This window comes from Parasteatoda tepidariorum, chromosome 6, assembly GCF_982258835.1.
Source record: "Parasteatoda tepidariorum strain Cologne lab strain chromosome 6, Ptep-v5.0, whole genome shotgun sequence".
Classification (NCBI taxonomy): domain Eukaryota; kingdom Metazoa; phylum Arthropoda; class Arachnida; order Araneae; family Theridiidae; genus Parasteatoda; species Parasteatoda tepidariorum.
Window position 1 is genome coordinate 115,298,188 of NC_141760.1, and position 13,419 is coordinate 115,311,606.

Genomic DNA, 13,419 nt, shown 5'->3' on the forward strand with positions numbered 1-13,419 from the left:
ATCTAATCTCCCCTCAATTCATGAGTGACTTTCTTGGGTTATAGTCACACATGAAGTGAAGGGGGATAAGAGTGGGATAAGAGTGGGTAGTAATAAGAGTGGGAGGGATAAGAGTGGGTAATCGAAACGTAAAAGAGCATTGCTGCTAAATCCTTATCGTTTATTGAGGCATAGATCTTTAGTAGACGTACAATTAACTGGACTAATAACAATTAATTTTAACTTTATTAAACGAAAAAGAATAAAATGAACGAAGACCTAACCACAAAAAGAGTTTTCAATGCCAGTCCAGTTGGCATACGAAAAAGAGGCAGGCCGAATTTGAGATGGATAGATGGCCTAGAAAAAGACCTTTTGGTCTTAAAATCTGAAAACTGAAAAACACTAGCAGGAAAGAGGTTAGCCTGGAAAAAACTCCTTGAGAAGACTAAGGCAAACCCTGGACTGTTGAGCCATTGATGATGATTTAAAATAATTTTTATAACTGTATGGACGAATTAATAATTTTCAAAATACTAGAGAGGCAACTTATCTGTACAGGGGCAGTGCAAAAACCCGCAAATATCCTTCTTCTTGACTAGCAAAATAGCCAAGAAGCAAAGCTAATTTCGACAGTACGGTCTTCGCCCCACTCTCCCCAACTTCATTTTAGAGACCAACATTCGCTCCTTTTAAAAATAATATTCCAAAGTGGTTGGTATATTGAGAAATCAGTTATAGTCAAATATATTTTCACATTTTTTGGCAGCTGTTTCATACTAACGTTTCGTCATCGTGTTGTTGTTTGATTTATTCATTTGTACTGATAATTTTGATTGAATTTATAAATCCAAGTATGAAATACAGAAACAAAAGTTTTATTCCTGCCTCAAACATGAAAATAAATTCTTCCGGAAGAATTCACAGCTCACATGCCTGTTAGCAACTATCTGGCTTGACGAGAATTTTATTAATCTTAACAGACAAACAGCGGCATTTTTAATGAACTCTGGCAATTGTTTTATCCGAATTGAATATTAATCACACAAAATAAAAATGGAGAAAAAAAATTAATACATTTTTTTTAACGAGAATTTATTTTAGAAACTTGGTTGTCAAAATAAAGGTTCTAAATAAAGGCTCTAAATAAAAAAAAAACTTCACTGTATTGTAATTTGGGTATTGATTTAGATTACGTTGGTACTTTATATACGTCGCACTAGAGCTTCACAACGGGCTATCGTGTATCATTTGGTTAAATTAAACAATATCATATTTATTATAACAGGTATTATATTAGTATATTACAGGGGTGGTCAACCTGCGGCTAGCGAGCCACATGCTGCTCTTTCAAGGATTATTTGTGGCTCTCGATAAATGTACCCGAGTTCGCTTTTCATTTTTGTGTTATTATATTTTTAAAAAAATTATTATCGTTCCTTGACGAATCGACATATATCATAGATCTTCCGCAATTGGTAGTATTCCTACATTTTTTTCAAGTGACTTCGTTGTTAAAGAAGAATTATTAGATTTAGTAGCACTTCAAGAATCAACCCTTGGTGTCGATATTAAAAATGCATTAGATTACGTTAAGAGAACTTTTGATGTGCTCTTAATGAACTTGTAAGCACTGTTACTGATGGAGCTCCAGCAATTGCGGGTAAAAAAAATCGGTCTTATTGGGATTTTAAGAGATGACTCTCAAATTCTACAATTCATACCGATTCACTGCATAATTCACCGAGAACAAGGACGAAGAACTTCCGAATGACATTAATTTCTTTTGCATTGTTAGATGATTATTTTGCAACAACGTATTAAATTGTTTCGTAGATTTGTTTGATCCGATAACTGCATTTCTAAAAGAAAAGGAAATAACTTATTCAGAATTAGACGATGGCGACTGGTTACAAGACTTAATGTTTATAACTGACGCCATGGAACATTTGCAAACACTGAATTTACAATTTCAGGGGGAAAGATAAAATAATACCTGACCTCTCACAGTGTATATTTAGTTTTTCAATTTAAATTACAACTTTTTTAAAAGGACATTTAAGATAAAACATTTTGTCAATTTCCTCGATTTAAAAAAATTTGTTCCAATATTAAAAAAGAAAAACTCAACGAATATATAAAATAGCTAGAAGGAATATTGACGAAATTCCAAAATAGATTTCAAGACTTGAAATATTTTAAATCGTCTCTAGATTTTTTTCTTAATCCATTTGAAATTAACATAATTCAAGGTGAGTGTTTTCCATTTCCAATATAATTATGACCCAAAAAGCGTCTGGAGAATTAGAATTAATAGAGATGTAAGAAAATCAAGCTCTACAATTAAAATATAAGTCGACGTCGATTACTGAATTTTGGAAATTTGTACCAGAATCGAAGTATCATGAATTAAAAAAATCTGATTGTCGAATTATTTCAATATTCGGAACAACGTACTTATATGAATCATTTTATTTCACTTTAAAACACCGATCAGTATTAACTAGCCAGCATCTCAAAGAATTACTGAGAAGTGCTGTCACCAATTATTCGCCAAATTTTAAAGAATTATCGAGAGAAGTAAAATAAATGCGTTTAATTTTTAATATTTAAATTCAATACACATATTTTGTACTTTTATTTATATGTTTTCAATAAATGTAATTTCTGTAAAAAAAAAAATTAATACCTTTTTTGCCTACCTCTTAAATATGTATTTAATTGCGGCTCCAAAAAATTTAAAATTTTGAAAAATGGCTCGACTATTAATGAGTTTGGCCACCCCTGGTATACAGGGTGTTTCATATTGAATGGGACAAAAAGAATAGCGCAGTGTGACAGCCGTAATGGATTTATTCAGCCGAAACAAATTTATTCAGCAACTACAATTATACAAGTTTTATTTGGCAGCAGTGAAAAATCAGCGAATGACGAACTCGCTGCTAGAGGCGCTGTTAAACAAAATGTCATCCATGCAGCAGAAAGCGTACTGCGTTTTCGAATATGCCAAACCTCCCCTGTAACTGTTGTGCAAAGACATTTTCGCACGAAATTGCATAACGAACCACCGCATCGGCATAACATAAGCAGGTGGGTGAAGCAGTTCCAGGATACCGGCTGCTTATTGCAAGAACAAAAGCCCAGGACGAAAAGAAACTCCAGCGCAGGGGATATGCTATCACGAGTGGAGCAGGATTACCGTGCAGCAGGCATTTGTCGTGTCACCGGAGGGGAACATATTGAACACCTGTAGAAAACTTGAATAAATGTAGTTTTTAAGTAAATTTGAATTTTCTAAATATATTAATTATAACGTTTACAATCATGTTTTCTTTTTGTCCCATTCAATATGAAACATCCTGTATATAATAATTGGACCAAACTATTAGACGCACTGTAGTGTTTTAATAATGACATGATTATACGCAATACTTTTATATATTAACATGCATGTAATGGGGTTTTATTCTGGAGATTTTTTATAGACTTCCTATTTGTATTTATTTTTAGCGTGTTGCATTACAATGTTAATCAGTTGATACGTCGAACGTAAATGAATGCAAACCGGTTTCAACCGCACGAAAACAATAAAGCTGTATAGTATCACCTGATAAGTTATAATATTACAAAGAATCTTGTAGTGCGTCTAATAATTTGGCCAGTTACTGCATCTATTCTGATCTTTTCAGAAAGGAAAATTGTAATAAATTACCGCTTTTCTCCAGTTATTCTGTGGGTGTAGTGGTAGACACCCATTCCATCGAGTGAAAAACTTCCTTGAAGTTGAGGTGGAGGAGGTGGTTTCCGGAAGAATGGTCTGGTTGAAACGAATCACCCAGAAATCGGTCTTCTTGTGTGGAAATGCCTCGTCCACTGCTGCAGATGGACATTCAGTATGTGTGATCTTCAGACCATTCTGATGGAGAAGGATGTAGTCCGTCTCTTGAGTGACCATCACTCAATCCTTACTTCACCCTCCAGGGATCCCTTCGAGACATTGGGCTTCAACACTATGTCGTACCTACTCATCCAATTAAAAATTTTTTGATTATTTTCCATTGATGAACCAATATAATCTTGATGGTAACCATCAATTTTTTCCATCATAAATCATTATATTTTTGATGGTAACCAACATAAGAAACCATCATCCCAATGTAGGAATTCGGGCAGATTTTTGATGGATCAACATAAAAAAATATTATTTTGATGGTCTATTCTTGCTGAACCAACAATAATTCTTATTAAACCTTTATTAAAATGCACTGTTGTACCATTATGGACTATCACGAATTTTCATCATAGTATCTCGGAAATCAAATGTTCGAATGATCATGAACAACCATCATTCCAATATAGGAATTCGGACTGATTTATGATTTTCCAATATAAAAAAAACTAAATTGTTTTGATTCCTAGAACCAACAAGAATTTCCATTAAACCATCATGGAAATGTATGGTTAAAACCATCTTAGATTGCTGGTCAATGAGAATTAAATTTTTCTTGATGGATAACCATCATAGTATAAAAGTAGCATTTTCCATCATGGAATGATGGGAGTTTGTCGGCATATCAAAAAACCATGAAAGCATAATGGAAAATGTTAGTTGAGGGCGACCATCAAGTTATTTTGGACCATCATAACATGTACTGAAACCACTGACCATAAAGAATTTCGACTCGGATATCTAGAAATAATCTTTCAAACTGCTGTTTCATACAACTAATACATTCATGCCCTACTTTAATATCTTTTTTTATTTGCTGGTTTCGGGGTCTTTTTATCACTTTTGCGGTCAAGTTCATGTTTTATATCCTGCTATTTCTACAGTTTATTTTATACATCCAGGTCTATTTTGACCGGATTCCTTTTTTGGGTCAAGTATGTGATGAAACCGACACCTGAAAATAATTTCAGGTAAGTGTAATGAATGAAGTATATTTTTAAATGAAACGTCGTGAATAAAACCAAACATTTTTCATTTAAATTTTAAAAATCTTTACGTTTGGTATGAGGTTAATGTTTTTAATACTTTTTTATAAGGTAAAGGGAGATGTGTGCATTGTGTGCAATTACATTTGAGAAGTAAGATAATATATTTCAGCTTATGTTTCATCCACGCTAAGGTAATTCCTACGATATTATGATTTAAGAACTACATTGTATAATGCATTTAAGTTTAAGAAGTAAGATAATATGTTTCTGGTTAGAGCAATAGTAAGCTATTTCAAAAGATGTAATGGCTTAAAAAAGCTCCAAAATTTCTAGCAGTGCAACTGTGTTATGAAAAAAAAAGTGCGATCAGATTCAGTTTTAGTTGTTGTTGTTAATTTACGTCGCACTGGAGCTTCACAATGGGCTATTGGCGACGGTCTTGGAAACATCCCGGAGGATGATCCGAAGACATGCCATCACAATTTTGATCCTCTGCGGAGGGGATTCAGTTTTAGTTACATGTGTAGTTGCAAAACATAAATTTCTTTACTACGATTTTTATTTAATTGATTAAAGTATAATAGAAATATCTGGGTTCCGATAATGAATTCCTTTTTGAGAAATATTTTAGTATAAGATAGTTCTTCCGCGTTTCTTTAAACGAAAACTCGAAGAAGACATGTAAGCCTTCTCATAACGAGGATTTTCTTTCTACAGCATAATTCACTTTTTCTGTTGCTGGCTACATTGTTGATTTCTTTCTTGAAAATGATTTAATGGATAGTTGACCATGTAAAACTAAGCACAGAGGGCGCTAGGTGTTGGCGCTAAAAAATATCAAACGGTGGTATTTTAAACACATATAGCCAAATAGCCGGGACAACACTCAAAATATGGAAAACCTTTCACTTTATTTATGGGTTGATATAAATTTTTTAAAATTATGTTTAGGCTCACAGCCAGTTAGAATTTGTAAAAAATCATAATTTAATGATCTGAGCAGCAATAAAAACTATTTTTCTATCTTTCAAAGTTCTTAATTTATAAACATAACATCAATCAAATTCGAAAACATTTTCAAACACTTTATATGATCATGATAAAATAACTAGTTCCTGATAAATATTGCAGATGTAATTATGAAAAGCATGTATTTTTTGTAATTTAGAACGACAATCGACACGGCAAAGAAAAAAATCTCTTTTTAAAAGATAGAAAATTAAGCACTTTTTATAAATCCCGAATAAAAAAAAGCACTTTTTAAGAGCTTTTAAAAACGTAAATCAAAAATTAGCCCTTTAAAGCACTTCTTAAAAACGCTCCGTTCTCTGCATGGTAAAATTACTCGTAAATTCAATCACAAATCACCATAATAAAACTTCCTAGAATATTAAGCCTGTTCACACATCGCCTCCAAAGCATACCATAAGCGGAGGGATACACCGGAAGTTTTTTAAACTTGTTCCGGTTTCAGAAAGCTTGTTATTGTTTACATTTAGTCAACCATCCATTCCAGAAAGCATGTGACCTTACGGCAACCTTGAATCGGAACTTTCTTTTTAATGTCCCGCAAATGCTTGTACAGTAGAGAACCGATTATCCGGAACGATCGGGACTATCGCTATTCCGGATAACTGATTTTTCCGGTTTTCTGAATCGCTACAAAAAGCCGTTTTTTTAGTGTTAAACCTAACTAAAAAAAATTTTTTTTTGGAAATAATCTTAAAAATAAGAAAAAACGATGAGGTAATACACTAATGATTATTTCTGAAATTATGGTAAGGCAAACATCTTTCAAAAAAGAAAAAAAAATCCTAAAATCTTAAGAGGAAAAAAAAAATTTTTTTTTAAAATGGCGGAAAAATTTATCGAATTTCGTTCCGGTTTTTTGTTTTTCCGGTTTTCTGATTTCCGGATAACGGGTGCTGTACTGTACTAAAAACCTTTTTTTCATTAAAGCAAAAATACTGCAGTTTCAAACCTTACATCCTAAAAGGATTTAAAAAAAATTTTTTAAAAGCTTTTTTCAAAAGAAATTGTCATTTAGGTAAAATGGTCGCTTAGGTCCATCATGACGTCTTAGCTGACGTCACACTGGCAATAGGATCAAATTGCATCATCCATTAAAATTTCGCGACAAGGTGGATTTTAGCTGAGCTTTCAAGACTTTGAGAAGGGAAACCTTATAATTACCTAGATTTAAGATTGTTTTCACTAGCTTTATCGAATGATCTTCTCACACTTGAAAACCCTAACTCAACCTTGATTTAAGGATATTGTATGGAAGGTAGTTTTCGCAGGTTTTGGATTAGAATAACGTGCGTAGAATAATGCAGATTGTTCCACATCTCGTTTTAAGATTAGAAGGTTTACGTTGTAAACGGCATAACAAACCATTTTAGGTTCACATTAAAGCGTGTTTGCTGGATGAGAATAAAATTTATTTTGCTATCTGGGATAATACGAAACAAAAGAAGAAAAAAAAGATTTTTTTTTTTACTTTGAAGGTTTTATGTGCCTCGGTAGTCTCATACTTGACCAGGGCATGTAAACGTTGTCTTGAAACCACTTGGCAACTGTGCTTCGGAAATTGATGTGCCACTTAATGCGCAGGCGTATAGCTTCTAATGTCCGAGACCGCAATCTTTCCATCTCTTTCAATGTCCTCCTCTTCCCGTAAAATTCACGCACCTGAAAAACATACACTCTCAAAATACAGTCGGACTATAAAATAACCCCAAAAAAAACCCTAAATGATGGTCCACGATATCCAAAATGCTTGAAAAATATTTTTTAGCGTATTGCAGTAGTTTTTGTTGGAAATATTGATTGCAACGTAATTAGCTTTATTAAACTGATAACTAACTAAAGACAGTCAAACCCCGCTATAGTGAACATGGTTTATAGTGAATTCCCGGATATAGGGAACGAAATGTTTGCTCCCGTGCCTTGCTACACGCGTATAATGCTTATTCTTTGTGAATATATTGATCCGAAAAAAGTGAGGAAATTGGATATTATGAACCTTTTTCTGATTTCGACTGATTTATTTTCTTCTTTTTTTGTAATAATTTTGAAATTCCTACTTCAAAATCAATACGTACACCGATTTTTAAAACCGTTTTTAGCATGGAATGTAGCAATAAGCATTTTTTTCTTATTTGCTTCATCATTGAATAGCATTATTGAATTGGCTCAGCATTCAAAGAAGCCGCAATCTTCCAGTGTCTGGACAAATGCTTCAAGTTAAAGACATTGAATTTGCTAAGAGATTTGGTGAGACTACTTTTATATGCTCGAATGACTGGTTAGACGCGTTTAAAAAGCGGAATAACATATATTCAAGAAAAATTATCGGAGAGTCGGGATATGTTAGCATGTCTGATGTGGAGGGTTGCTGCTAAAGGTTTCTAATTATTTTTTGTACGCAAGACGAGTAATTAAAAATAAAAGTTAACACATACTACGCATTATGTTTCACTCATTTTTGTATGTCATTTTATTGGCCATTTATTTAAATAATGTGTAATAAAAGAGGGGAGTTTGGAACCATAAGTAAAAATTGTTTGCAGAACGATCCCTTGAAGGTTCACAATAACGGGGTTTGACTGTATATTGCAAACTCTCTACAACAAAGTTTCGTGGCACAAACGTTAAATAACATTAAAAAGACACTCCTTGCTACGGTTGTCTCCTATAGCTGAATCAAGGTGAGTAGCCAAATCTCTCAACAAAAAATAGGCACATTTAAAGCACTTTTAAGGCACTCAAAAAATATTTTAAAAGCACAATATACATTAACAAAATGCAAAATAATTTTCAAAGAATTCACATGATCATGATAAAATATCTAGTTTCTAAATAAGAACTCTTTTTATGATTATATTAGCCACCATAGAAATATAGAGATTTTTTGGTTCGATTTCAGAGGGTGGAAAATGAAATCCGAAATGAGGAATATCTTGCAAAATGCAGCAGAGTTGCCCATGAGAGTGCAAGAATCGGATTGTGGTTGAATGAAGTGTGAAAACGTTGAATAGAACTATGTGAAAACCACGCTTTTGCATAATATACAGCGACAATCGACATGGTAAAGAAAAAAAAATCTCATTTTCGAAAAGGGAAAATTAACGACTTTTTGAAAACACTTCATGAAAAAGCACCTTTAAAAACTTTTAAAAAACGAAAATAAGCACCTTTAAATACTTTTTAAAAACGCTACGTACTATGTAAATGATTAGATATTCATTTTTCAACTTTTGCTATTTTTGGAAATTTTTAAATATTTATCTTTTTGATTTTCACCATTTTTGAAGAAAATTAGCGTTTTTGAGCAAATCATTCTCACCCACATGGGCCTGTGTTTGCATCATTCTCTCCAGCGAAATAATTTGTTCTTAAACTCTCATTTATAATGCATTTTACTTCATTTTTAGTTAAAAGTTGCAATTATATGAATTTGATCTTATTGTCCAAAAATTTAGCAACAATTATTTAAATTTAAGTCTACTATAAGCGAACTATTAATTTCTCAGTTGTACACTACACTGTTAAAAATCTCGGTAAATGTTTAACCAATACTTGGTGCAAAGTTTCTAATTGCACCATAAATTGGATAAATGAAAGATAATTTTAATTAGGTTGCGCCATAAATTGGTAAATATGATCAAGAAATGCGTTTATGGAGTAATCGATTGCACCAAACTTTCTTACTATGGCAGACACGAGCTTTAACCATGACCGATAACTTATTTCGTAGCTGTTGACAAGATGGACGATTTTGTTGTTGAACCTTGCTATCAAGTCATGCAAGTTGTCTTTGAAATTGTCCATTTCTTTTGCAGGTAAGTAAACTTTTCTTATTTATTTGCATTAATTACAGTTCATTTCTTTCATATCAACTTTAAAAATTTTGCTGTCTATTCTGAAAGTGTTAGCTTCAAATTTCTTCTAGGAAACTATATTCGTTGTATGAATAATTAAAGATTCTGAAATCTATATTAGCTCTTTTACAGTAAATAAGGACATACATCCATTTATATGTGCACAGAAAGTGTAATACCAGTGACAAATAAAAGGTAAATACGGCAATATTAAGCAGCACAGCTTTCCGCCAAATTTACTGCCTTTCTAGATTCGTATTTCAGTTTCATTCTACAGAACAAAAAAAATCATATGTACTTTCTGTTAGGATTAAAACTTTCTGTCAATATCTGTGCTTTTGTTGTGATCTTGATGTTCTATTTTGCTCATTTTCGTTTGTAATGTCACGTAATTACACGAATCTTGGTCTATACATTCTAAAATGCTTCTGTTGTAAAATTTTCAATGCGAATTATTCATCTCAAATTAGCACTAGCCGTTGTCATGGAAACTAGGCATCTCTTTAAGTTCTTTGGGTGCACGAGGTAGGGGAAAAACAAAGTGGGTAATATTGGCGTTAAAGAAAACAAAGCGATATATTTTTTTTTATTCTCCAAGAATATCTTACTGAAATTTAAAAAAACACCGACAAGAACAAGATTTGTTTTAGAACATTTAGAAATAAGCTGATTTCTTATTATAATTTTTCTCAAATAGATTTTATTATTATTTTTTTTTTGCGAAGCAAATTTTAAGTGAAACAAAATATCCTATTTAATAATCCTAGTTAATAAATTAACTAGGATTATTAAATAGGATATTAAATAATATATTACTTTGATCCTCATAGATACTTTGCTTTAAACGCTTATTTTTCTATGATTTTTTTTTGTAGGTTTATGTTATGTTAGCCCACATTTGTGTTTTGTGAGGGAGGGAGAAGACAACATAAGCATGAAATCGAACGTTTTCATTGATCATCAAAAATGCCATATGTATTCTTTATAATATTTACAGTTTTTTTTTAAAGAATTTTTTTTCGAAAAGTTTCATTTTAATTATAAAAGTTTTCTTTATTCTGAAATATATCTGCATCTATGAAACAAAAGACCTTTAGTTAGAAAAAAAACAATCCTCACAAACTGTATATACATGTGGAGTTCTAATACCATCCACATGAACAATGCTTGTGTGTTTATCGGCAGCCAGATTCCACCCTCTTGGATTCAACACGAACTCTTTGATCTATCCAAGTAATGATCAATTTGTTCATTTATTATTTTAACAGTTAACAGTTCCAGCAGCAAATTTTTTACGGGAATGCTCTGCATTGAATTCAATTCACAATTTCTCATGTGGAGAAATTCTATTTGGGTGCTTTAGCCCATTTTAATAATAATAATATTTTAAAATATCAATATCTTTCTTTGCTTTCCGAGATCTTTGTGGGGGAAAGGAGGCTTAAGATAAAAATCCCTCCCCCCGTATAAATAGTTGGTCTCGAAAAAAAATTTTTAGGTTGTGAAATGTTTTGACATTTTTTTAAATGAGAACTACAATTTCTTAATTTTTTTTAATAATGTATTTTAAAAATAGTAATTAAAATGTGACTTGCTTTGATTGATCTTTCTATGTTTTAAAAAAGTAAGGGTTTAAATTTTGTTTCTTCGGTACATTTTATTAGCATAAATTACATTATTTTTAATCTTCTTCCCATAGTACAACGACACCAACTTCAACGCTTTCAGTCAAGAAAGAGACTTAGGAAAAATATTGTTATAATCAGTGCCGAACCTATTGATAAAAATATTTATTCTGCCGAAATTACCAGAATGTTATAAACAGTTTTTTCACACTTGAAAAGTACTAGTTTCAAGAACAGCTTACAAACAAGGAAAGTGTATAGTTTCAAGTTTTCAGAATGAAGAACCTGTGTTTGGAAAAACAATTATTATTTTGTAAATAGGTTCTAAAGTGTTATTTGTGTGTAATTTTTTAAAATCTTGTTGTGTTTTTTTACAATCAACTGAAAAATGTGATATAGTTAAAGTAATATCACCAGAAAATCTATAATTATGAGTATAATAATGAATATGTAATAAAAATATTGGTTTTTCTCAAATAGTTTACTAATTTGTAAAAAAAATTACAGTATTTTTTTCCAAACTGTGAGAAAATTTAATCTTTGCATCAAGTAGTAAATTATGTTTGCAAAAAAGTAATTCAGTTATCTTGTAGATTTTAATTCAGATGAGGCAGAATATATCAAGAAATTTAGTATCTTATTAAAATATTGAAGATTACTTTCAGATGATCCCAAATTTCAAAACTGTAAACATTGAGACATAACATAATTTTTTTATTTTAAATTACTGTAAATTAAAAATAAGTTTGCACTGAATGCACTCTCTTAGTAAGAAAAACATACTAACTATAATATTTTTGAGTTAATATTTCGTATTTTTTTTAATGAATGCTGTGATATGTATAACAAATATAATATAGTTAAATTTTAAAATTTTACACAAAAATTATTACATTCTGTCTATGTATACAAACATTAAAGTGATTGTGAATGAATAAATTATGTTTGAATATTGATCTGGATCTGTTAATATTTCCAAGTTATGCAATTATTGTTACGCTTCTTAATTTACTTCAAATTTATTATTTTAATACGCCAATATAATTAATATTGGACTGTTTCCTCAATTAGAAATTGGGGGTAGACAAATCCAATATTTGTCTGCTCTTTTATATAAATTTTTATTTGTGAAAGTAATATTTTCCTTTTTGAATAATAAAATAATTTCAAATTACATATTAATAAGAATTTGCTTCAGTCTAAAATTAAAATTCTTTTTTATTTTCTCTTTAAAACATTAGTGGAACTGACTCTATAGCACCTGTTGGTGCTTTAACGAATGAAATGTAAAAACGAATTTTAATTTTAAGTACATCAAATAAAGGAGAGGAAAAAAAATTATATGAAGGAAAATATTTTTAAAGAACAAAAAGGCGGAGAAAATTAGCATCATTATTAAATGTGTATGAAAAAGAAGAAAAGACAATTTCAATCAAATTCATATAAATCAAATTATAATTTAATTATTTAAATCTATAAGAATTAAAAAAAAACTACTTTTATTTTAGATGTGTTATATTTTATTATTATATATATATATATATATATATATATATATATATATATATATATATATATATATATATATATATATATATATATATATATATATATAGTATATATATATATTCTCTTTTTTTTTACAAATATTTAATAATGATACTAACATTCTTTGCTTTTTAGCACTTGAAAAATACCTAATAATGGTGCAATCTTCCTTCGCTTTTAGTTCCCTTCAAAATACCTATATTTTTGGTGCAATACCTCTCGATATTTGGAACTAGTAAAAGCACCAATATCTAGTAAAACTGAGCACCATTTTATGTAGCCAGCAAATGAATACCTAAGTTTGGCGCAACGTAGCTCAAAATGTTTTACAGTTCAGTTTTTTACAGTGTATGATATAACCTTAGTTATATCGTTACTTCAATGATACAAATAAAAACGTTTACTTCAACCGAAGTGTTCGCTATAACGGGATTAGTATGTAACTA

The 13,419-nt window shown here is 30.8% G+C and overlaps 1 protein-coding gene across 1 annotated transcript in view; it reads right to left on the reverse strand.

Annotated features, from left to right (window-relative positions):
- The window catches only part of LOC107439767 (uncharacterized), a 169,298-nt gene that overhangs the window by 46,813 nt on the left and 109,066 nt on the right, over positions 1-13,419 (reverse strand). The window contains 4 exon segments of the mRNA XM_043051794.3: positions 3,692-3,763; positions 3,765-3,936; positions 3,939-4,000; positions 7,418-7,608. Of these exon segments, the coding sequence (XP_042907728.2) occupies positions 3,692-3,763; positions 3,765-3,936; positions 3,939-4,000; positions 7,418-7,608 (497 nt within the window).